The sequence below is a fragment of the Gadus macrocephalus genome, chromosome 1 (assembly GCF_031168955.1).
Source record: "Gadus macrocephalus chromosome 1, ASM3116895v1".
NCBI classification, from domain to species: domain Eukaryota; kingdom Metazoa; phylum Chordata; class Actinopteri; order Gadiformes; family Gadidae; genus Gadus; species Gadus macrocephalus.
This window is the reverse complement of record NC_082382.1, coordinates 19,074,559-19,099,882: the sequence shown is the minus strand read 5'-3', so window position 1 is coordinate 19,099,882 and position 25,324 is coordinate 19,074,559. Positions and strand designations below refer to the sequence as shown.

Below are 25,324 nucleotides of genomic sequence, written 5' to 3'. Positions count from 1 at the left end.
CACAACACCTCACAGCTACAGCAGACGCACCCAGCCACAACTTTTCAAAGTGAGGACCCCGCTATTTTTCCATTTTGAATTTGTCCTATTTTGAATATGTCTTAATATTTTGTATTTGAATAGATCAAGAATATGTTTTGAGTCAAGTATATAATATATGTATATATTTTATAATTTAAATATTTGCTAACATTAGAAATGTAAGCATCTAAGCTTTACTTGTGAGCACTTTTTTGTAAAAAATGGCTGTTGACATTAGATAATTTTCTATACACAATTTTCTATTTGGATTTGGTATACTGGAATGCAATAACAAAAAACAACAGTTTAGATTTTCTCTGATTTTACTTGATCTAAGGTCAGTCTGACCTTAATCAGGATTGACTGAGAAATTATGTGGGAAGATAACGAGAACACAGTACATACAAAAGTATACAAAGAAGATACTACAAAGTTATCGTTGTCTGTTTTAAAGATTGGACTTTGTTTCACAAAACAAGTATAATCTCTGTGTGCTGGTACTTGTGTACTAAACTCTTTTTGCCTACTGATATGATTTCTATGAACAAGACGGGTAGCTCTTTACCACTATAACTATAATTATAACATCTTCACATGTATTCAGTTAATCAAATACAACGGCCTCAGCAGGGACATCAAAAAACACAAGAACAGAACAGAATAGAAGAGGAATGAACAGCTTGATTGGGCTGTTTCCCCCCAGGTTTTGTTTTGTATGTTTTGCTGGATCCTTCTGATAGAGGAGCAGAGAGGAGGGCTAGGGAGGAGAGGGAGCTATCGCTAGTCTGGTCACCCGCTGTTCCTCTGCGGAGGACTGGGTGGTGCTGGCGGTGGTGTGTGTGGTGGGGTTGGTGGTGCTGACAAATCGGATGTTTTCTCCGGAAGCCCGCAGAAGGTTGTCTGCCGGGGTGGGAAACGGCCGGAGATTGTGCCACTCGAGGCTCAGATAATAAAACGAGGGGGAAAAAAGGAAAAAATAAGTGCTTCCTGCGTAATCAGGGGTGTTGTGGCTGATGTTTGACCAACAGGGTGATAGGTGAAGAGGCTGTTGTTTGTAGTACTATCCTGTTTCCCCCTCCTCCTCCTCCTCCTCTTCCCTCCTCCTCCTCCTCCTCCTCCTCCTCCTCTCCCCCCCTCCTCCTCCTCCTCCTCCTCCTCCTCCTTCTCTTCCTACTCTTCTGCCCCCTGCTCCTCCTCTCCCCTCCTCCTCCTCCCCCTCCTCAACCTCCTCCCCTACTCCTCTCCCTCTCGCTCCTCCCCCTCCTCAACCTCCTCCCCCTACTCCTCTCCCCCCTCCTCTCCCTCTCGCTCCTCCCCCTCCTCAACCTCCTCCCCCTACTCCTCTTCCCCCTCCTCCTCCTTCCTCGTCCCCACCTCCTCCTCCTGCATGTGGTGGCAAAACATTTTTTTTTTTTCACACACATCGACACACACACATCGACACGCACGTACACACATCCCACCCATAAACACAGACATGTTCATGCACAGTCCCAGCCACTCACACACCCTCTGGTGTTTTTCCCCGAGGGCGACTCTAGGAGAGTCGGGCTCTGGGAAACACTGGGAAAGTGAGTGGGAAAAAAAAGTGTGTGGAATTCAGCCTCCTATCTCTCTTTTCCCATCCCCATCCCAACTGCTTTCCCCCTCTGCTTGTCTCTCATTTTCGGTTGCTTACACCTGCACGGAACAATGTCATGACTGGATTTCACCGATGACAACGACGCCACTTGCCACTCCTGTAAAGAACAATACCCCGAACGAAAAGCCCTCTGGTGATGAGCGGCAACTCGCACTGCTGGAACACGAACGCAAACGTTTCTAAAGCATTGATTCCTTTTCTCCCCCGCCTACAGCCGAGTTCCCCCCGTGCCAAACAGCACTGTGCTCCGCTACTCATCGCCTGGCGCAGTGCCGCAACGACCTGCTTCGACCACCAGAGGGCGACCAGGTGGTCCCCTCCTTCCAGAGGCTGACGGTGCTGGAGGGACACCGCCAGCGGCCCAAGCCCCTGCCCCCCCCGCCCGACCCGGAGGAGCTCATGGCGGACGAGGCGGCGGACAGCGAGGTGGAGTTCTTCACCAGCGACCAGCGCAGCCTCCTGCCCAAGAGCTCCGGCGGCAAGGCGCCGTGTTTCCGGGCCACCAGCAGGGGGAGCTACGGCGGCTTCGGCCAGGTGAACTATGCCTACCAGGGGGTCACGTCGGCGGCGGCGGCGGTGCCGGCGGCGGGCGGAGAGGGCGGAACCGTCGCGGCGTCGCAACGTTGGTCCGCCGTCGGAGCCGACGCAGGGGCCACCAGCTGGCCACCGGCCGGAGATCTACGGTATGGTAACCGCGGGCAACCCCTCCTCCAGAGGGGGGAGGGCTACGAGCAGATGGCGCCCAGAGCACGGAGGGCCGCGTCCTCGTCCAGGAACCCCGCCGACGCCCCGCCCCCCTCCGGCCTGCGGTACTCGTACCCGGGACCGGCCTACCGCACCGAGGGCCCAGGAAGCCCCGCACGGCCGCCGGCCCCCCAGGACAAGCCCGTCGTCCCGCCGCGGGCCCCCATCCCCCCGCCCAAGTCCTCGGCCCTCCACCCAAGAACCCTGAGGGGCGACACCTCCGTGGCCCAGGGTCGGCAAGAGGAGGACCGGCCGCCCAAGGTGCCTCCAAGGCTCCCCCTGGTGGCCACGTACCCTCCCCGCACCCCCAGCCCCAAGAGCCTCCCCATCTACATCAACGGGGTGATGCCCGCCACGCAGAGCTTCGCCCCCAACCCCAAGTACGTCCGCAGGGGGCCGTTGCCCCGGCAACAGAGAGCACGGGCGCCCCCTGCTGACCAGAACGCGCCCTGCATCGTGCCCGTCATGAAGGACGGACGCCAGGCCAGCGCCACGCACTACTTCCTGCTGCCGCGACCGGCCTATCAGGAGCGGCTGCAGAGGATCCTCGGCCAACCGGAGAGGGCGGATCATGGCGCGGGGGCGTGGCCCACACCGGACATGAATGATCCGAAGAGATAATAAAATGAAAAACTCACAACTACTGTCTTTGTTGGGACCTCACGAGTCTGAATGCTGTTCAGGGACTACAACTATGGAAGCCCACCGTGGGATGTTCTTTGGCATCTGTGGCGTACAGTACAAGGGTAGAGGCAGCCCAAGACGCCACCTTGTTTGGACATGGGACACGGGGACATATGAGGGCCCCCCCAACAAGTGTGTGCATTGCACAAGCCGTCCATTCCTCTTCAGTGAATTGATAGTTGGCTATGATTACTTATTATTTATTACTGAACAGATTGAGTGTAACGTGTGAACAACTCATCGTCGGTGGGTCGTGTGTTCAAAGGACTGGTTTGGTCGGTCTTCAGTATTACGGATTCTGGACCTTCGCAGACAGACTGAAATGGTTGAGACTAAAAGGGCTCCACTTAGTGCATGGAAGGTTATGATTACGACACCAGATGGGGAAATGACGTTGGACAAGCTGTGCTTGGACACAATAACCCTTGACATGTGATTTGTTTTTGTACTGATACTTGAAATCTTCACTTTGAGATTGGATGATTTAAAAGACTGACTGATTTATTTAGCTATTAAAAATGGGAAACTGGGAATGAATTAACAATATGAAGCTACAACATATGCTGACAACTAAGACCTAATCAAATTTTGGGGAGATTTTTAACTACTTTTAATTGTAAAAACAATACATTTTTATCAATTTCCAGAGTGTAATTAATGTTAAATCTAAAGGCACTTAACGATACCCTGGAAGTTATGTGAGAGTAGTGATCCTATTTTTCTATGTATATTACATGTTATTTAATGGACTGAACACAAGTTGGATGGTTAGATTTCATATGCTGCATTTGTTGGTCATTCTGTTGTATCCTGAATGCAAGTGTATCAAAACGCCATGTTTCGTGAACATGGGAGGCTGTTATTTAATTGTTACACGTTGTTTCTTTCTCCACATGCCATTCACCTTCTAATTTATTCATGTCACCAAATAACCATGACATCAGACACGTCTATGCTACTGGCAGTGATTCCGTTAGAGGCCATGTTGTGTTAGCATAGCATGCTAAGATCCTTGTTTACATTGTTACATCAGTTGCTTAGTTCTTGTAGATTGTTTTTGTATAAATGTTAGGCGAAGGCCTAATGTATGCATGTTGTGCTAATTTCAGAATGAGAGGTCTTGGAAAGGATAATGGAATTTGAAGTGATCTATTTATAAAATTAAAATAACTTAAATTATGACTTTTTCAATGTTTTACTCATTATTTCCCCTTTCTGCAATCATTAATTCAGGAAGGATAAAAGGTAGTGAGATGGTCCAAGTAACAGGAAACCAGGAGATTAGGAGATTTTTACTCTGCAGACATTAGAAAACACTTCACCATGCTTATAGTCACACATTTATATTGAAATAGTTTTATTATAAATAAACAAAAAAATGCAAGAGCAGCAGAGGATTCCAGCATTCCAAAAACTAAACTGTGTGGCATGTGAAGCTAACATGGATCCACTTATATTATTACTGCCTCGATGGAGTTTGTGGTTGTACCGGAGATGTGTGTATATTAGCAAGTGCGAAGAAGGAAGTACACAAATGGATGTGAAAAACCACACACATAAAGCAATACTCTTTGAAGTTTTGTCGATGTAACTTCTCTTTATCACTCACTCTTAATTTCACAGTTTTTAAAAGGCAAAATATCCCAGGAACAAATCAATAGACGAAAACCATCAAAACAATCCAACTTACAAATCATCCAAATAATTATATTTATTAATTCTCCACATATTAATGTTAAACAGTTAATCAAATGAAATCTACACAAACGACTTATCTCACCCCGACCAGTCACAACTTTGCGCTTAAAAAATAAGTTAGAAAATAAAGACAAACCATTCCTAAACCTCACTGCCGCTCCACGTTCTCCATAGTTCAAATAAGACTGTTATTCTACGTTTAGATTTTGTCCTCGGCTCCTCCCACTCATCCCAGTCATTACAAGCCATTTAAAATGTAGCCCATTTGTGACATCGCACGTGGACTGGCCACATAGATGTATGATGGTCAAATTTGTTGGTACAGTCCGCCTCTACGGCGGACTGTACCAACAAATTTAACCATCATACATCTGGGCGGACGCTCCCACTTGTGATGTCACAAAAAAAGCAGCGTCAAAGATTTCAAAAATGGCTTGTAATCAACCTCACACAATGGCGGCAAAACAGGGCTCCCCGTTAGTGGCGAGGTCCCGTAAAAAGGCAGCCTATGGGCATCAGGGGGCAAGGGTCGTGACCCCTCTGAGACCGCCCTCACCGCCAGGCGCGGTTCAGCAGCTTGACCTCGGCGAGCCGCTTGCTGATCATGGTGGCGAAGAAGAGTCCGAAGAGCACGCTGCTGATCAGCATGTAGTCGTAGTCGTCCTTCAGCACGTCGAACTGCTTGGAGGGGTAGACGCGCGTCTGGTAGATGTCCAGTCCGTAGGCCACCACCTGCCCCCCCCGCAAAACACACGCACACACACACACACACACACACACACACACACACACACACACACACACACACACACACACACACACACACACACACACACACACACACACACACACACACACACACACACACACACACACACACACACACACACACACACACACACACACACACACACACACGTTGGGAATAGGGCTTGTATGACGGAATGCATTGTGAGATTTGTTGTTGCCGATGCTCTGCCGTTTGAGTACTCAAGACAGTTGTAGTAATGTAAAACGTTAATATATATCATATTTCAAACACAACAATGTCACCCCATAATGACAAATAATGGCACGATTAATACCTTAAGTATGACCAAAACACTATTTTTACTACTATTTACATAGGTGTGATATGTATGATCAAATTAAATACATCCTCATTGGATTCCCTTACACAACATTTATAGCAGAAAAGCCACAAACTTTTCATACTCATCGCATATAGCTAAATATGTTAATGGATGCTTTGGATTCAATATTCATTTTATTTATTTTTTATTTGGAACAATTGGAAAACTGAATACTGACCAGGCATGTGGACTCCAGGCCAGAGGGGGCGGTGTAGATTCCCCGCACCCTGGACACGGTCTGGTTGTAGTTGATGAACCACTCGCTACGGATGGGCATCTCGGGAGCGTAAGGGATCAGGTTCTCCTCACTGGGGACATGATGGAGCAACGTGAGGTTAACATGGAGAGCAGCACTGATCCTAGGAGAAGGTGAGGTCTGGTTAGGGGTACGTACCGGCTCTGCTCAGTCGGTATCTCCGGCCGACGAGGGTCCAGGAACATCTTTGGGAGGGACAGGATGGCTCCCGACGGCAGGCCGACTACAGACAGGATGGAGATTTTTTATTTTTCAGATGGGCTTACAGATGTGTTCATGAGTGAATGTTTAAGTTCCTTTACAAACACATAGTTCACCACTTTGTAAAACTGTACAGGCCGATCAGAGATTGAAAATCCATCAGTGCTTAAAATTATTTAAAAAAAAAAGGATGTGGTCGCGTATTCAATTCAAAAAGGTGCAGTCCAGTTGAGCAGTTTAACAACACAAAACCATTCAATCGAAATCAAATCAATCCCATGAAGCTAACACGCTAGAGATCCCCCACACTACCGAAATCCCTTAACAACAACAACAACAACAACAACAACATGACGGCTGATCACATCGGCGACCAGGAAGTCCCTCAGAGGAAGTCTTGACCACAACAGCCAGGCCACACTGACCCAGCAGGTGGCGGCTCGTGATGCCCTTCTCGGTGAGGGTGGCCTCCAGGGCGGAGATGCCGGTGGGGAAGATGTAGGACTGCTGCAGGACCTGGGGCACGTGGGGCCGGTCCAGGGAGCTGAACACCGTGCTGTTGTACAGCTCCATGCCCTCGTAGAGCTCCAGCACCGAGAACTCGCTCCTGCGGGACTTGGTGCTCCAGTACTTGTACTGCGAGACGGGGGAGGGGAAGAGCGGTTATACGACGTCTGAGGCGGGCGCGGCATGGACTGAGGGGGGGAGGTCCGCTACTAGAAGTAGGGACAAATATTCAAAGCGTATGCCACACACCCTCACCCACACACACCTTTGTATGACATATTTTGTTTAGTTACCAGGCAATCTCCAAAATAAAGAAAGTATGTTTAAATATTAACAAAGGAGTAGAAATGACAGCAAGCCAGGAGGCGGCAGAAACCAAAAGAGTCTAGTTTTAATGGCTTACGGAGTCAGAATACACTTTACCGTGATCATAACCATCAAGCCGTACAACAACAAACAGGTGTCGTCAGAATCCCAAGGCGGTGTGGTAAGAGTACATTAGGAGTGAGCCTGGGACTCACCACCACCCAGTTCTCCGAGTGCACCAGGTGCACCGGGCCGCGGGCCTTGCGCTGCACGGCGTCGTGGATGATGCGCCCGGTGATGCCGTCGATCAGCAGCACGCCCACGAAGCTGCGCTCCGGGTGGGGGTCCGTGCTCTCCGTCACCACCGCCAGCAGGTTGGGGTTCAGGTACTGGAGGGTGGAGAGCGGGGGGGGGGAAGGGGTCGATGTTATGGCCAGGCATGCGTTTCTTACGCAATCACGTCATTTTTATCCTTACGACCTTGCCAAAACTACACAAGGAGTATGCCGAGGTTGGCCAAGCTCTGCAGAAGGATATACGCTAGGAATGTATGAGACATGGAAACCTAATAAGGCAGTTTTTTTCTTTCTTCCGTGCGAATGTGCGATTCATTGTGTGGTTGATATGACGACAAGAATAGCTCGTCCGGTTGTTTTGATCAACTTGAGTGAATGAACAAAATCCCTTGAGCGCATAGCGTGGGACCGTGGCAAGCCGGGTACCTTGTAGAGCACACTGCGGTCGCCCATCACACGGCCCTGGGAGTGCACGTGCTCGTTACACCTCTTCCCCTTGACGAACAGGACCTTCTGGACCTCCAGCGGCAGAACCACCTCCCAGATCAGTTCCGTGGAGAGGTCCTGGGAGACGCCGGCGAAACAAATTAAAACCTTTCTTCAACGTTGTTTTTAAAGTTTTTTTTTAATCTGACGCATGAACAATGTTTGAGGTGACTTATTTGGAATAGGCTGGGAAAAGTGGGGTCGAGGAAGAGGGTTAGGACGACATGTAGCCATCGACCACGGGTGTGGATCGAACCCGGGCCGCTGGTCACCTACGAAGCACATGCACGCGACTTGAGATTCAAACTGACCGTGCGTAGCCGGTACCCCGAGAGGCGTCCCATGTTGGGGTCCACCAGGTAGAAGAAGATGGTAGGGGCCATCTCCTGGAGCTGCTGCAGCACATTCTTACTGGAGGGGAAGGCCGAGACCTGCGGGGGCGACACCAGATGGGGTGGAAGGAAACGCTCCGGAACTCACAGAATTAACATAAACTGAGTGGGATCTTTATCCACATGAACAAAACACAACCTGACGACTACTTCTGTGAATCTTGTGTGCGCCGTTACTAAATAAGCAGCTGTCTACATTTCCGCTATGCACTTTTCCCTTCTGATTCATTATGTTGTTGGGATAACTGCGACTGGATGCCTGGACACTCCTTCCGGCTGACCGGCCAGCACCCCATCACCGATTTAAAAAGTTTTGCCCGTATATACGTTTGTACGTGGGTCAATTATGGCATCCATTGCCCTGCTGAGCATCCCTGGAAGGGTGGATCCCCCACCCTGCTTCGCTCCACCAGATCTCTTCCTTGCTGTTTAAGGGAGTTTTCCTTGCCCTCTTGGGGGATTGGGTCAGGGGGGTGTCATAAATATTTGGCCTGTTGAGCCCTTCGAGACTGTAATGGTGGTTAAGGGCGGTACCAGAAAAAAAAAAAAAGAGCATTGAATTGACGAGGGTCGTGGGTGTTAGCGTCAGCACGACGTCATGCGGGTACCTTGTACTGGTCGTCGATGAGCAGCAGGACCTTAGAGTAGTCCTGGTCCATGATGGGCAGCAGGATCGACTGGAGGATGGGCTGGGGCAGGGAGGGGGGCGCCACGTGGCTCTTCCTCCCGAAGATGGGGTTGAAGACGTGGAGCATGCCTAGTCCAGTGTCCTGGAAAACCATCACACACACACAGAGGAATACAATTACAAGTCCTGACCGTGACGGATGATTGTGCATGTGAGCGCACGGACCACACATGACCGATGCATTCATACAAATACATTTCCATCCATAACGATAGTAGCAAAGACATATCTGATGTGTTTGGCAGTTTGTACACAAGCAATTTACCAGAAAACATTTCCCTTTATGACCTTTAAGACCTACATTTCCCACCGCTACATAAGCTCAACAGAGCCGTCCCTGTGTGATCCAGCCCCCCTGAGCGCCCGTGGCCCCCCACCTTGTCCTTGATGAGCAGGGTGCACTGGGGCGGGTGGGGGAAGTGGGCGGTGGTCCTCTGCACCATCAACTTGAAGGCTGCGTTCGCCGGCACGTTCTCCAGGTAGTGCTTCCACACGATGGTGCCCGTCTTGCTGTCGATGCCGAAGAGCTGCAGGGCAAACACGGAAAATAGTTTCTGCAACTGACCCGTTGTTTTTGCAGCGACGCCATATTTCCTGTCTGAGAATCGTTTAAGGGCCATCTTAGCTTATATTTATGCTCCTTATCCAATAACATCTCAAAACAGTCTATGTAAACCATAGTCTATGTATGCCAATGAATATGTTGCTATTTAATGGTCATTACAATCCACAATATGCATAATAACCACATGACCATGATTACTCAGGAGCCCAGTTCCTCGCCAGAGGAACCGCTTCACGTACCTTTCCCGAGGCCGTGACCATGATCATCATCTTCTGCAGGTTGAACTCGTCCCGGGACAGCGTCTCGATGGTCACGTCGTTCTTCACCAGGCTGCGGGGCTTGCGGGCGTCGTAGAACAGCTTCCACAGGTGGCCCAGCCAGGCCTGCAGCAGGATGAACTGGGAGGACAGCCTCTTCAGCACCATGGAGAACAGGCCGTCTGGACGGGAGAGAACATACGCAGCAGCAGGGACATTGGAGGAGACGGTTCCATTATTCGAGGAAAGGAGGGCTGCATGCATCTGGATTGGCATGACGGATTCTCAATATAAACAGAGGTCGGAAATGTCCGCCTTTATATTTTCTTAGTAAAAACATTATATTTACAGATGTGCATGATTTACCATGAGGTTTTAACGAGTGTCCAGTGCAGAATAGAATAATAGAAACATTGAATTTGCTTGTAAAGTTGTGTTTAAATACATTTGTGCTTATTTAACGACCAGCCGGTCGCTCATCTCTACCCAAATAACTACCGTGCTAGGTCGTTTGCGGGTTTTTTTTATGTACTTTTTTGAATTATGTATTACAATATCATACGACAGATCTTTTGTGTTTAATCATTTGCCCAGTTAGATTTTGGGTGTTTTTACTTTCAACAATTTAAGGGTTAGAAAGTGCCTTTAAAACTTCCTGTGAAGCCCTTTGAAGCATTCACTTTTGTTAGACTCATTAAATGAAATGGTTTGATTTAGTGTATGAAAGCACGCACGTCAGATAAAAGGGGTTAAAAGGCTGAAAAGTGAAACATGCTTTTCTCATCAAAATACTTTCAGAAAAGCACATGAAATCCAAGAAATGCAAAAAGCAGAGAAGCACGTTACCTTGTATGGCTAAATCCAAATGCCGCATTGAAATAAAAGGACAAAAAAACAAAAGGAGGATGAAGCTTACAGAACATTAGCATTAGAGCATTAGCAGTAGCATTAGCATCAAAGCAACAGAAAAGAGAGATTGGACCGCTGCTGGAACCTCCTCCTGCTGTCACTCAAAAACTACAGCTGCTACAATAAATCAGCCTGGCCATTATCTTCTGCATCACTATAACTCTACAATGTAATGATTTAGGACTGAATTTTTTCTTTTTTCTTAACCATTTAATTAAAATAGGTACTTTTCTGATAAAGTAGGTTATCGTAAAAGAAAACAATTGTTGTGGATGGACTACAACAGGTTTGAAAGCATATTAATCAAAATGTTAAAAAAAGGTGAGTCATTTGTATTCAAATCAAAATGGCTCCTTTACCCGCCTTCTTGCCAAACTCCCCCTCCAACTCGGCCTGCGTGCCCGTGAGAGGCAGGTCCACCATTTCCATGGTAACCACATCCGAGAGGGCCTCCTCCCTGGTCCACATCACACGACCTGCAAGCCAACCACACAGCCTCCATCACTCCTCTGAAGAACGGCTGGCCCTTGTTCTGATGCTCCGTGGTCCAACCTTGTTAGTGTTGAGAGATATATATATACATATATAGATGAATGAAACTCCCCATAAGGTAGTTTCAATCATGTATATATAAATATATCAACACTAACAAGGTTGGAGATATGGAAAAACATTTGATCCTCCGTGTACACCATGGGATTATTCTCGTTTTGTCATTTGTACAACAGTTTTACAGTAGGTTACAATACTTTGGATGGTCACATTAGTAACAATCTGCCTGTATTGTCATTCGGAGCTCCGGTTGAAGCGGAGAAGAGCCACTAGAGGAGGAAGCTCCCACCTGGCTGCTGCATGAAGGTGAGAGTCTGGTCCTCAGACTGCACCATCACCCTGTAGCCCACAGAGTCGTCCTTCTTCAGGAAGGCCTGGATGTACAGCTGGAAACCAAAGCACACAATCACGGAGGTGGACAGGGTTAAACGTTTGCAACAAGGGACGGCCATAGGGCTTATGTTTATAAAAATATAAAAACGGCTATTCCCTGATCCTTGGCATAAGCCATAGAGCACTTTAGTTTCCCTTGGGTTCTCCGGAATTGAAATAATGTTCTGTGCTCCTCAGTTTTGTGTAAAGTGTGGACTCACCTTCTCTGGTTTCCCACTGTTGGGGTCCACAGGGAAGATTATAGTGGTGTCCAGGAGCCTGCGACCAGAGTCTGCACTGTAGAGAATGATGGTGTTGGCCTAGGAGGGGGGTAGGGTGGAGACAACATATCTTAGCGACTTATTGTGTGAACAGAGGTTTTCACCATGCTTGTTTCGTGTGCTCTCAATATCGGACTTATGAATCTCAAAACTGAGGTTTTTAGTAGGATACAAATTATAATACGTCAGATGAAAGAACACATTTTTAAATATACACAATTTTGCAAGACCCAAAACATAGTTTTTTAAGGAAAAAATACTTCAAAAGCCATACGTTATTTCATTTTACAGAAGCATATAAGCATGGACTTCATTATATTTAATACAAAAAATATGGAAAATCAAGATGTCCATATCTTTCCCTCGGGTAATTACAAAGAGCATCATCCTTGTGAACGATCAGTGAGAAACGTGCTTTCAACGTCTGAACCCCTGAGATTCTCACCGTTGTATTCTTGGTCGCCATGACAGCAGCAACAGTTTTCTCACCAGTGGTTGCAAAGGAAACCAGCAGAGACTGAAATAAAGACGAAGAAGGTTCAAATGGAATTCTCCCCCGCATTCAGCCGCATATAATGTTCTGAACTGCATAACAGATGGTTAGGTGAGGGAGGAATGACATACTGTTTATATTTGAATAAAACAAAAAATATATTTTCTTTATAAATCCAGGTTTAACATTTCTGGTTATCCTAGTTCTTTTTGACCACTTATATGAAGATATGGTATTTTTAACAGAAAGATCCAGACCAACACTCAAACACTAACAAACACGTGCCTCCTACATAAAAGTGGTTCATTTATGATGAAAAGTTGAGCAGGTCAATCGATCGAACAAAAGATTACCCAAACACACGGGGAGTCAAGTACATCAAATGGTGACTTACGGGCTGGAAGTCCCTCAGTGTCACGACTTGGTTGTCTTTGAGCTGCAGCAGCAGGTGGTGCTCGGGTCCAAGCTGGAGGAAGAACTCAGAGAGAGGGGGCTGGGCTGCGGTGGGCTGGGTGGACGTCAGGACCGGCTGGAAGCCAGGGGCCAGCTCCAGCTCAAGGGTCTGAAAGACAAGAGATACAAGAACCGTTAGGATACGCATCGTAATCGAAGAGTAAGGGCTGATGGGTACTGTCACTGGGGAGAAGGATAAACTACCGAATAGCAGGTACATGTGATGCAGAAGGTTGTTAAACGTCACAAATGGTAATAGCTTTTCCACTTCCGACGATATGGTCCTTCCTGCCTGGTGCAGTAGTAATGCATATATATGTTGGTATATAGTTGGTTAGGAATCCCTTCACCACTTACTTACCCTTCATTAAATACCTATTTTAAACCTTGATTTATCGCAGTTGAGTAGGTGTATCAGCTTTTAGAAGTTTCTCTAACGATATTGAAAGGGGTTATGATAGACCCCCCTAATCAGTTGCAAACCATTCCCAGGAGAGTAAGGCCTCAACAAAGTTAATTAATGACCAGAAATGAATAGGTTTCTAGAAGGTACCTGCAAGGTGATCTGGGTCATCTGGGACTCCAGGTGGAGGTCCAGTGTGTACAGTGACAGAGTAGCCACATCTGCGCACAACAGAACCCCCTGGCCCACTACAACACAGTTAGCACCCAGGTCCGACAGCCACGGAGCTTCCACCTGAACCTAAAAAAATAGACCCGCGAAAAGCATTTTACATGAATGAAATACGTTTCAGAACATTTCAGAATTGCATGAAGCACTAATAGTCATCTTTTTTTACATGACGATGCAGGAAACCGTCAAAGATATGAACGTTACCTGCTTAAGGATCTCCCCGTCTTCAACACTAAACGTTACAATCGAAATGTGGGAATTGGGAACCACACCCAGGACATAGACGTTCCCATCTCCCTCAGAGTAGACAGCCTGGTACTGAACGGTCTCACTGGGGGAGAACAAAGAGGTTCAGTTCAATGGTTGATCACCTATTTACTAGGCGTTATAATGGAGGTATTAAGATCACATTCCATACTAGGTTTTAAGCTTATGCTTAAGCCTTCTTGAATAAGGGGCACAATACATTCAAAAGTACAAGCAGAAGAACTTGTAATGATATAGGCAATACTGGGGGGATAAAGTGTTCACATTCTGTATTGATATTGCCCTTACCTTTCAGGAAGATTCTCCAGCCATTTCTGATGGCCATTAGACAGGTAATGCAGCGAGATGGCTGCTTTCTTCAGCACGGCCACGTACTTCACTGAGTCTAGGTGCCCAACAAAGCTTGATGCTTGGAAACTACAGGAAATCAACACTAGTTAATAACTGGCGCAATAAAGGTAAAATACATAAACAAAAGCAACGTGATGAGCAATGTGATAATCACCTGCCAGAGTCAAGAACCATTTCCCAGTTCAAACCGCCAACATTTATGTCCCACGAACGAAGGAGGCGCCCATCCCCGACCACGAGTACAGCGTCTGGAAGACAACAAATAGTTAGCTTTCTGTTATCTACCATATCTGTGATCGTTCCTTCCGTCTTTCTAGATTCACCTTGTCCATGCAGCAGAAGACTATCGATGTTTCCTTCAGGCCCCGTGGAGTCTACATGGCGCCATGCTGAAACAAAAATCGTACACAGTATTGGTTTGAGTACTATGACTACTTTTACGACATCTGACTTTATTTGAACACACTGTTAATCAAAAGCATTTCTTGGGAGGAGAAGCAACTGAAGACTTTCATGCATTGGCTGCAAGAAAAATACGTCTGTAAAATGTGACTGGAAACCAACATACTACTACTCACCAAGATCTCCAGTTCTGGTATTCACTGAGGCGAACACATTGCTCTCCGTGGCCATCATCACCTTTTTAGATGACTGGGCGTGCATATCAAATACGGCAAAGCGAACTTTTCCTGCATATTGCTGTCGCCTGCAAAAAAAACATTAACAAATGGAGACGTACTCATAATAACACAACAAACAGCACAATGAAAAATTAGGAATTGTCGCAATGCAAGTGTTTAGTTGATTAATGAACTTCTTGATACATCAAAAAAATTAATTATGATTGTGATTAATTACTGTAATGATTATAGCTTCAGAGATGCATTGTGGGGGATCTCTGTATGTAGATTATCCAAGACGGCTAACTGTTGACCTACAAACAATGGCTCATAAAACGATTTGAATCACCACACTTTGTCTTGTCCTTTGGAAATGCAAGTAGCATTATACAAATTGCAAGAATTTTGGATTTTACTCGACAATTTCAGTGTGAAACCAATACATATAGCACAATCATAGTATAAAACGCAAACAGAATTTCCGGCTCAGACATTTCCTCACACTATACTCAAGAACGATGTAGTTTCTTCTAGATGTGGGTCATTTAATAACTACATAGAAATACTATGAAAAGAGATTACAATAACTGGTGAAACTGTACCAACGCTTATTGCAAAAACACAAAGTTTGCAGCAACATTTAATTCATAAATTGCGCAGATTACACAGATTATGCTACAACCCCATTCAGCACACTCGGCGTTGCAATCTAATGGCAGTGACAGGTGCTAGCATTAGCATTGAATCAATCCAAAATAACGCCTCTACGATACAGCAAGAAACTCGCGGGATCGATCTTACCAGTCAAATTTTCCAACTTGATCCTCAAAGACAGCACCAGCAAAGTTACACAATATAAATAAATTAAAACATAAAGTGAATATAATAGCCATTTTAGCAACGGCTCGCTATGGCACTACGGGGAAAAGAGGAAATATAGTGGTCTCTGCAGGCTCCCACTTCCGCAGCTCACCGCGTATAGCGCCCGCTGCTGGGCCGGATGTCCATCGGCTGGATCTTATTCACAGAACATGAGAACAGTGTTTTTGAGAGGGTCTATGGGGAGCCGTGGCAATGGAAAGCTCCAGATAACATAATAATCACGATAGGAGATAGCTTTCTATGAATTCTAACATACTCATTTCCACTTTAGTGACTCGGGAAATAAGTATAAAGGCTATGTCTCTTTTACAAATTAACATGAATAAACTATGGTCAGATCTATGTTGTCTGGTATCTATTGAATAAAACCCTAACCCAGTTTGTAATTTTAAACCAAAGACTATGACAAAGATATTGAGCCAGTATTGTATTTTGGTTAAATGTTAACCAATTTTTTGGTAATACTTTTTTTACTTGAAGCCATGTTGAATACCTTGAATATACCTTAAATATCTTGAATTTCACAATGTCCCCATTAGACTTCTGTAAACAATGTACCCAATGTATTGTATGTTCCATCTCTTCCTCCATGTTGTAAACCTTCACAAGTTCACATATTTAAGAGTAAAGGCCGGGTACTCCTTATAATCATCTCGTAGAAGTATTTATGTTATTTATTATACATCATATTAAGTGAGTGAATATACAGTAGCGTAACACATCTGAAGAACCCTCATGAAATGAAACCATTAGGATTGTCCATATATTGGTTTGGAACATGAGCGCCCCTTGTGATTTACTTTCGATAAACAATTTTTCCTTCCAGTGGCAGTTTTTTTCCCCTCATTATTTCAAGATGGCGTCGAGCGGAGAAGATGGGGAGCACGAATGGACAGCGGCAGTACGACCGCTTTTATCGGCTTCTTACACCGCTTTTGAGACGAAGGAGCTACCCCAACTCGTTGGCTCTATTATCAACAGGTAACCGTTTATGTGTCAAGGACTATTGTCTCTCTGTTGACGCAGATAATGGCCATGTCCACCGCGGACTCCACCGCTCTGCTAACTCGCTAGCCCGCTAGCCCAGGTACAGTGCTAGCGTTAGCGGCTACACAGTTCCCCAGCTACACTACAGTGCCGTTTACATTGACCTCGACTCACTGGCTTGACGTTAGCTCCAAAGCTAGCGTACTTGTGTGTCATGGCATATACGCACTTAAAAGGCAAGCAAAACATAACGCACGAGACATGGCGAGCATTTGTACAGCATGCCCAGCATATTGGTAACGCGTTGTTAGGATTAGTTATGTGTCTCAACGTTGTCTCAAGTGAAAATATGCTTTATCATGAGCTAGCTAACGCCAACATGACCAACAGGCTAGCTGGCCTGGAGACCTGTCTGGCCAGCGTCCTGGAGCTTCAAGATGTAGCCTAGCAGCTGACCATGAACAGTGTCTGTTGGTTAATTGTAATGGGCCGGATTTTGTTTATTATTGGTATTGGTTCATGTGATCTGTGGGCCTGTCAACATGACTGTCTGCTAGCTCCCATGGCAGCTGGTTTGACTCGTTGTGTGACTGGACAGATCATGTACTAGACGGATCATGTAAGGTGTAGTTCCTCATAACTAATGAGGTGGTATAAAGGGGGACTACAAGCCTGTCCATACATTTTGGAGGGTGTGTCGGGCTACTTGGAGAAGTTGTCTTGTAATATACTGTTATCGATTTGTTATATACTTCATAATTACTGTAAAGGGGGCGGGTCACGAGTCCGCAGGCTGTAACTAGATTTATTTATTAAGCAGCACATTGAACAATTGCGTTTAGAAGTTTTTGGCAGCATGTATAACAGTCGTTTGCGTGTAACTATACGGTTGTTTGTTGAAATCGTTATTTGGTGAGACTTGTTCCATTGTTTACATATTTGTATGAATTACGTTGTACTTCTGGCCAGCTGCTTTTCCACTTCATCGTAACAATAGGAAGCTCTTATTATAAAAGTCTGTATTTTAAGTGAAAATAATGGTCCTACTTGAACCTAACCCTTAATTTTGTTTGAGTTAAGATAAATTAATATGCATGTGTTGTGCACTGTAACAACACCTTCTGGGAATTCTGATGAAAGGGCCATCATTAGCAAACATTCATAGTAAATGGTTGCTTACCATATATATTCTTCAAAAGTTTACTGCAAAACATGTTGGCAGGGGGGTCTGGAGAAGACGTACCAAATTATACAAGACTGTTGACATTTTTCTAAAGCGATCACTGTCTCTAGATGATGTTATTTGGTAGCCAGTCCATCTACAGATAGAATGATTGGAGATGGTGACTTGAAGTGAGTGCTACTTTAGAACTCACTATTGGTCACTTTGTGGTCTAATTTACATTTTCGGAAATTATTTAAAATCGGGAACTGGGTTAATGTTCACATTTGGCTAAGAGGTTAACATTCCCACTCTTATTTTGGTATGTGTTATATGTGCCAAAACTTTAAAACAATATTGAACCATTACCCAGAAAATACAGCCTGGACTGTAATATCCTGATGATGCTAAATGTTACCTGAAATTGAATTGACTAAATTACATACTTGGTTAATATATATATGGTAGTTAACCATTTTCCATATAGGCTAGATCCCAACGTGTACTCCATGATGAAATTCATTCCCATTTTGATGTTACACCATGGTCCTGTCAAAGAGGAAAAAAATAAGGCTAAAGGGTGTTTTCTATGAAGGTATTATTGTAGCAAAAGTCTTTAGCACATGTAACTGCAGAATTTGAATGCGTACACTAAAGTCACAGTAAATTTGAAGTCGTATATATTTATTTTGCATGTGTACTCTAAAGTCACAAATGTGTAACAGTACAGAGAACATGCCCAAAAGGTGTGCATTCGTAAACCCAAATTTGAACAAATGCATCAGAAGTTGCACATCTGTGAACGCTATGTTAATTCAGCATTTTAATGAGCGAGCACAAAACCATTTTACAACTGCTCGAATCTGCTCCTGCAAGTCTCAGCTGTGGGTTTTTTTGCAGGTTGTTTTGCAACACCCCTAGGTGGTAAATGTGTAGCAAAAGTATTCGTATCCGTAGATGACAGAGCGTCCGTGAGCGGGACAAAATAGTCCCGCCCATAATTTCCTAATCCAATGAAAATCGCCGGCAGGGATGCATTTCTCAAATTACACTGGGACCCACCCCGTGCCAGCCATGGAGCTATAAAGATCGCAGCATACTCAGCACGGGATACGTTTATTTCTGGAGAAGTGAAGAGGGCGTCCTACTGAACGGAGATGGGTATCCTACATTATGTTAAATGAAATGACTCAGTTCAAGTGAATTCCCCCCAAAGTATTTCATCAACATGCCGCAAATGTCCTTGAATGTATTTTAATGGTCGCCATAACATAAATTCAGAAATGTTAATGCAATACTTTGGGGAGAATTCCCTTGAACTAAGTCATTTCATTTTACATAGGCCGAATGTAAAATGACATAATGTAAAAGGACCCCTACATGTCCTTCATGATTGACGGCGACACAGACGTCTCTACCAAAGAGTGTGTGATCGTCTACAGCCGCATTTTGCGCAAAGGGAGACCAGTCAACATTTTAATTGTGTAATACTTTAAGCACAAAAAAAGTTTTATTTTGCTTAATGGTTTAGTTCGAAATGTTCAATTTCAGCTCAGTGAAGCACCTTATTTTTCTTTTTATTTATAATTGTGCTTCAAATAAAGAAATGCCTTTCTCTACAACTTAATCTTGTTTAAAAATCATTCACATTATATGAAAGTTATGAACAGAGATATAAAGGTGACCTCATGGCGTCTGGACCCCTGTGAAGTATTGATAAATGTAATGCATTCTTTAGCCCACCCACCCAAAATCACCACCAGCCGTCACTGTAATTTGAGAAATGCATCCCTGCCGGCGATTTTCATTGGATTAGGAAATTATGGGCGGGACTATTTTGTCCCGCTCACGGACGCTCTGTCATCTACGGATACGAATACTTTTGCTACACATTTACCACCTAGGGGTGTTGCAAAACAACCTGCAAAAAAACCCACAGCTGAGACTTACAGGAGCAGATTCGAGCAGTTGTAAAATGGTTTTGTGCTCGCTCATTAAAATGCTGAATTAACATAGCGTTCACAGATGTGCAACTTCTGATGCATTTGTTCAAATTTGGGTTTACGAATGCACACCTTTTGGGCATGTTCTCAGATTATGAAACACGGGTGTGCGAATGTGTTTTGCACCAACTGCGCTGCAATAATTGTAGCAAAAGGATTTGTGCACCTGTAACACAGATTAGCGTACTCGTAGACCCTATTTTGTGTTTACAATGGTATAAAAAATATTTATATTTTTTTTACGACTACAAATGTACTGTTACACATTTGTGACTTTAGAGTACACATGCAAAATAAATATATACGACTTCAAATTTACTGTGACTTTAGTGTACGCATTCAAATTCTGCAGTTACATGTGCTAAAGACTTTTGCTACAATAATACCTTCATAGTTTTCACACCTTGAGTTCGGGGAAGTTGACACTTTGTTGCAAATCATCAGCGTTCACACTTGACTTTGTTAGGCTAACCAAACATTGTAAATAACACACGTCCCGCTGCTGACCCATGCAGTCACTGAATAATTTAATGTCAGTGTTTTTGTGAACAATGACCACAAGCAATTGCTTTATATAGTCGTCCGAACATGTTTTGTGTGCTTTCACCTCATTATTCCATCCATCTGACAAACTCTTTTTAATCTGGGTTCACGTATACCTGGCTGAAGGTTTTATTATTTCCAGTTGGCAGTAAAAGTGTAGATTCAACTCACAATGTCTTGTGTTTTAGTTCACTTCTCATAGTTGGGTTGGATCACGTTCACACCCAAAGCAAACCGAACCAAAGTTCACTTGAAAGCAGGCAGAGTCGCCCCCCCGTTTGATAGCAGACCGTTTGGTCTGAAACAATGTAGGAATTGGCGTTCACATCTCCCTAAACGAACCGTGCCATGGGGGGAAACGCTCCAGTGCTAGACTAAGATGGACCAAACAGCTCAGGTGTGACAGCAGCCTCACCCAGGTTTTGAAATGGTCCAATACATAATAAATGATGTATGCCATGTTCCTCTAACCTGTTGGCAATTAATGAAATTTGAGCCTGTAAACTTGATCCAAGTTGCCCTTATTTTCTGCCTGGTGGTGTCACATTAGCCCCCGGGTTGTTTGAGCCACCACAACCCGATATGCCGCAGGCCTGTTTTGATCTGGGGCTGTGGTGTTTTCGTCCATAAGATCGACGCACGCTTAGTCTGTTGGCATCCCAGCATGGCAGCCGTTGTAGTCATGATTTGTTATTTTTCTTAGGGGCAAAGGTGGAAGCCTACGTTGCCTGCATTATCCAGATATTCTTGTTGCCTGTCGCTAACCTTCAGTGGATATGTCAATCTAGAGTGTTATATTATATTTCCCATAATGTTTGTAGTGCACCATTCTCTAAGAAGGCATACAGAGTTCACACATTCTTATCTCTTCTTGCAGCATGCGTCTAGTCTGCTGTGTGTGTACTAGGTCCGCATCACAGAGCGAATGTAGCTGGGAGCCTTCAATGCTGATTTAGCTTGCACTGTCTGGGACCGGAGGAAAAGAAGCTTACTGTATCTACAGTACAGGCCAAACTTCTTGTGAGCGAGTTTGCATTTAGGGCTGAAGTAAACAAAAATAGAGGGCAAGGTGGAACGTAGTCAACATGGCATTTATACATGGCAGATGTTGCATTTTGCTGGTACAATATGCGTGTTTTGAAATGTGCACTAAAACTCACATTGCTGTGTAGACTAGACAGTAATTTTAGGTTTACAGGAAGCAAATGCAAATTTGCTCTACAACAGCGTAGAGGTTTTTGAGGGTGGTGAAGGTTCTGAGAAGGAGGGATGAGGAGCAGCGCCTCTTCTGCAATGTTTTCACTCGAGCTGGCTTGAAAATGCAAATGGAGCATATTTTACCTTTTACCTTTCTTTTATAAAATCAAGATTTCCCAGCTGTGTTTCTATTTATGATTGATGGGGCACTTTAACAATGCTTGGCGTGGTATGACCTAAATACCAGACGTTTTGCATAGTTTCTCAAGTTGAACCACTGGCAGTTTTAATCCATGTCTGTGTTTCTTTCTTTCTCCCTCTCAGTCCACGTCTCGCTCGTCATATTAATAAACATGTCTAAAACAATGTGTTTTACCTTAATTCGCAGTGAATCAGAGATTCTTCACCATGACAAACAGTATGAGCCATTCTACTCATCATTCGTGGCCCTCTCGGCACATTACATCACCACAGTGTGTGGACAAAGTAAGTCATCGTCTCTCTTGCTGCCTTTGTGCAGCACCTTGGCTACTTGCAGACAAAGTTATGTCGCATCTCATTACTCAGTCATATGGGGCTGGACGAGGGTCACACACTATGTCCATATTGAATCCTGTATGTTTTGAAGGCCACTCTGGCCACTAAAAGATTAATCTAATATAAAATGCAAACAAATCACACTTCAAATCCACCCAATGAAATACATGTGCAACCAAATAAACGTAGTTTCAAACATGTCAACTATCATGATTCTGTGATCTTTTTAAGTTCCCTCTTGATAGCGTGGTGTCTTTTACTCCAGGCAAATGTGCACCATTGTTGACCTAATCCTCCTCTGCCTTTTTTTTTGTAGTACCAAGGAACCAGCTGCAGTCAGTAGCCTCAGCATGTAAAGTTCTGATCGAATTCTCTCTGCTGCGGCTGGAGAACCCAGACGAAGCATGCGCCGTTTCGCAGGTAAGACCAACTGCTGAGGAACGAAAGGACACCTACTATCAACGATTTGTGCCGCACAAAATTAGGATTATCTTGTCACCAGTTTTTTCTGAATTGTCACTTAAAAAAGGTTGAAGAGAAATATGTACATTAAAAAAATACGACATAGTGACAAAAACGTACATTACTTGTTTGTTATCGCTTGGGTTGCATTATTATTTTCAAATTTCCTCAGATTTCTCAGAAGTAAATCTCTTTCATCCCTCCCCACTAGAAACACCTGATCCTCCTGATAAAAGGACTCTGCACAGGTTGCAGCAGACTAGACCGCACAGAGATCATAACTTTCACTGCAATGATGAAGTCTGCCAAGTTGCCTCAAACTGTCAAGACCCTATCAGACGGTGAGTGCACGGCATCCCAGCCCAAGTCTGCCCCGTCGGATGGCGTCGGTGTTTGGATTGGTATCTTGTTTGGCAAGCGATACCCAGCGGTCCTGTTCCAATAGCCTCTGCAGTGGCATTTAGAGGCTTGACTCAGACCAACACCGATGTCAGAGATAATTCAATATTTTATGTTTAGGCATTGGTTGAAAAAGCTTGACTACTTTCAATGTTAAACCTCAATGTCGGCTGTGATTGGACAATAAATATATAATTGAATGATTGAATCCGAGGATGGATAAGTAGTACTCATTAAGTCATTCTAATGATTCACCTTAATCACACAGTGGAGGACCAGAAGGAGCTTCCCAGTGTCCTGAATCCAGAGCTCCGGCACAAGGAAGTGCAAATGAACTTTTTCAACCAACTGACTTCAGTTTTTAACCCGGACCTGACGACCCTGCTGTCCTCTCCGTCGGCGTCACACACGCAGGTAAACCCTCTCACCATCCCCCGGTTAGCTTCTACTGCCTCGCTTGTCGGTAGAAGGATCCCGTATTAATTGCTCTTAAAACGAAACGTCTTTTTTTTTGTTCTCTTTCCATGTAGGCCGAGAGCGACTGTGACGAGCAAATGACGACAGATCAGGCCATCCAGGCCAAAATGAAGAACGCCTTTGTCTCTCAGAATGTGTCCAGTTTACAGGAACTAGGTGAGAAATGATCTTTCAAGGAAATGTTATATACTACAAACTGCAAAACTCCTTATTATTCAGAAAGGTGCTTGAGTTTGGGATGGTCGGTTGGTTCAGCGTGGTTCTGCTTCTTGTAGGTGGGTCAGAGAAGCTGCTGCGGGTGTGCCTCAACCTGCCCTACTTCCTCCGCTACATCAACCGCTTCCAGGATGCTGTATCAGCCAACTCCTTCTTCATCATGCCCGCCACGGTGGCCGACGCCACCGCCGTTCGCAACGGGTAAGCCTCTCTCCCTCTTTCAGTGGAGTCTCCCCATTCTCGGGAGTTTTGCGGCATTATCGAAACAAAAGAATGTTAAATGTTGCGTGACATTTTACATCAACAATTGTTTCCTACTTTTCAATGTAATGCCAATGAACCAGTGAACCAGGGGGACATATTAATTGTATTGTTATTAGGGCATAACAATGTACTGAGATATCACTACATTCTCCAATCCGCATGTACACGAATCATGCAATGGTAAGAATAAGGCGACAGCGGCCCTGTTCGAGTTCCGATTGTTCGAAGAGAGACGGTGTGAGTAACGGTAGCGTCGTGTCTGCAAGTGGCGCTCGGCTCACCTGCGTTCGGCTCCCTCCCTCTGGTACAGGTTTCATTCTTTAGTCATTGACGTGACGATGGCCCTGGACACACTCTCCCTTCCCGTCCTGGAGCCCCTGACGCCCGGCAGGCTACTGGATATGACCGTGCTGGCCCTGAGCTGTCTCTACGCTGGTAGGGTCAATGTGATTGATGCATTATACAAAGTGTCACCGTAGAATTAAATCATCTACCCTGACATTGATGTTAAGTTAAACAAGGATTCTTTGGAGGTTATCACTTTAACAAGGGGCCATGTGCATGTCATCCTGGAGTTATTGGTTGGTTAATTGCAAAGCTAATCGAGATAATCGAATATACGTAATATTGTCTTTTTCCTATTTTGCACGTTTGGAGTTTGTCGTAAATGATGGTACTACTGTGCCCCAGGTGTGAGCGTGGCTACCTGCATGGCAATCCTGCAGGTGGGCAGCGGCCTGCAACTCCGCTCAGCCTCCACCGGCAGTAAAGAGGAAGACTACGAGAACGACGCTGCCACCATCGTGCAGAAATGTGTGAGTAGGACCACTAACGCATGGCGTGACGACAGTGAGAGGAAGTATTCAGTGGTGTTCTAATTTAACGAGGAAAACCTTTCTTGTGTTTCAAAACAGTTGGAGATCTATGAAATGATTGGACAGGCCATCAGCAACTCTCGCAGAGCTGGAGGAGAGGTGAGGACCTTTGTATACAACCAAGATGTGATGAGCATATACATGAATTTATAAAAAAAAAAATATTTTTAATATTTCTATTACGCTTAAATAGTGATTGAACGATGCATTACTTCAATTATAATTGTTTTGATACTTGTATCAGTACTGGACCATTGATAATCAATGTCCATTCTGTGTCCGGCCGCAGCACTACCAGAACTTCCAGCTGCTGGGAGCCTGGTGCCTGCTGAACAGCCTGTACCTGATCCTCAACCTGAGCCCCACCGCCCTGGCCGACAAGGGCAAGGAGAAGGACCCGCTGGCCGCACTGCGCGTGAGGGACATCGCCGCGCGCACCAAGGAAGGCGCGGGCTCGCCCAAACTGGGCCCCGGCAAAGGGTACGCGTTGGCACGACGCCGTCATGCCCGCC

At 45.1% G+C, this 25,324-nt stretch overlaps 3 protein-coding genes across 18 annotated transcripts in view; 2 read left to right on the top strand and 1 right to left on the bottom strand.

The window, feature by feature from the left end:
• Positions 1-6: 6 nt before the first annotated feature.
• Positions 7-4,273, top strand: LOC132457160 (ERBB receptor feedback inhibitor 1-like). The gene is made up of 2 exons (XM_060051228.1): positions 7-49; positions 1,878-4,273. Exon 2 carries the CDS (start codon positions 2,063-2,065, stop codon positions 3,026-3,028), a length of 966 nt encoding a protein of 321 aa, XP_059907211.1. The 5' UTR covers positions 7-49; positions 1,878-2,062; the 3' UTR covers positions 3,029-4,273.
• A 158-nt stretch (positions 4,274-4,431) lies between these two features.
• Positions 4,432-15,770, bottom strand: emc1 (ER membrane protein complex subunit 1). Its single transcript, XM_060051213.1, has 22 exons — positions 15,610-15,770; positions 14,767-14,894; positions 14,512-14,577; positions 14,343-14,436; positions 14,126-14,254; positions 13,775-13,901; positions 13,490-13,639; positions 12,878-13,045; positions 12,436-12,507; positions 11,931-12,029; positions 11,627-11,723; positions 11,145-11,261; positions 9,859-10,058; positions 9,432-9,581; positions 8,975-9,136; positions 8,286-8,405; positions 7,915-8,052; positions 7,408-7,581; positions 6,805-7,015; positions 6,317-6,401; positions 6,101-6,230; positions 4,432-5,521 (listed from the first exon to the last, which is right to left on the bottom strand). Exons 1-22 carry the CDS (start codon positions 15,699-15,701, stop codon positions 5,342-5,344), a joined length of 2,889 nt encoding a protein of 962 aa, XP_059907196.1. The 5' UTR covers positions 15,702-15,770; the 3' UTR covers positions 4,432-5,341.
• A 757-nt stretch (positions 15,771-16,527) lies between these two features.
• Positions 16,528-25,324, top strand: part of ubr4 (ubiquitin protein ligase E3 component n-recognin 4) — a 58,432-nt gene continuing 49,635 nt past the window's right edge. For all 16 annotated transcript variants that reach the window (XM_060051184.1, XM_060051168.1, XM_060051111.1 and 13 more), the window contains exons 1-11: positions 16,528-16,671; positions 21,971-22,068; positions 22,436-22,539; positions 22,793-22,922; positions 23,249-23,394; positions 23,511-23,613; positions 23,733-23,874; positions 24,248-24,372; positions 24,628-24,752; positions 24,852-24,911; positions 25,102-25,292. In XM_060051184.1, coding sequence (XP_059907167.1) covers positions 16,547-16,671; positions 21,971-22,068; positions 22,436-22,539; positions 22,793-22,922; positions 23,249-23,394; positions 23,511-23,613; positions 23,733-23,874; positions 24,248-24,372; positions 24,628-24,752; positions 24,852-24,911; positions 25,102-25,292 — 1,349 coding nt within the window. In that variant the 5' untranslated portion in view covers positions 16,528-16,546. The remainder of the gene's footprint in view (positions 16,672-21,970; positions 22,069-22,435; positions 22,540-22,792; positions 22,923-23,248; positions 23,395-23,510; positions 23,614-23,732; positions 23,875-24,247; positions 24,373-24,627; positions 24,753-24,851; positions 24,912-25,101; positions 25,293-25,324) is intronic.

What these genes read in the sequence shown, in the direction of transcription:
- LOC132457160 (XM_060051228.1), top strand. Translation starts at nt 2,063, where the DNA reads ATGGCGGACGAGGCGGCGGACAGCGAGGTGGAGTTCTTCACCAGCGAC.
- emc1 (XM_060051213.1), bottom strand. Translation starts at nt 15,701, where the DNA reads ATGGCTATTATATTCACTTTATGTTTTAATTTATTTATATTGTGTAAC. An exon ending in ACGGGGAGATCCTTAAGCAG is followed by an intron (nt 13,640 to 13,774) that starts GTAACGTTCATA and finishes CTATTTTTTTAG; the next exon opens with GTTCAGGTGGAAGCTCCGTG. An exon ending in TGGCGACCAAGAATACAACG is followed by an intron (nt 12,030 to 12,435) that starts GTGAGAATCTCA and finishes CCCCCCTCCTAG; the next exon opens with GCCAACACCATCATTCTCTA.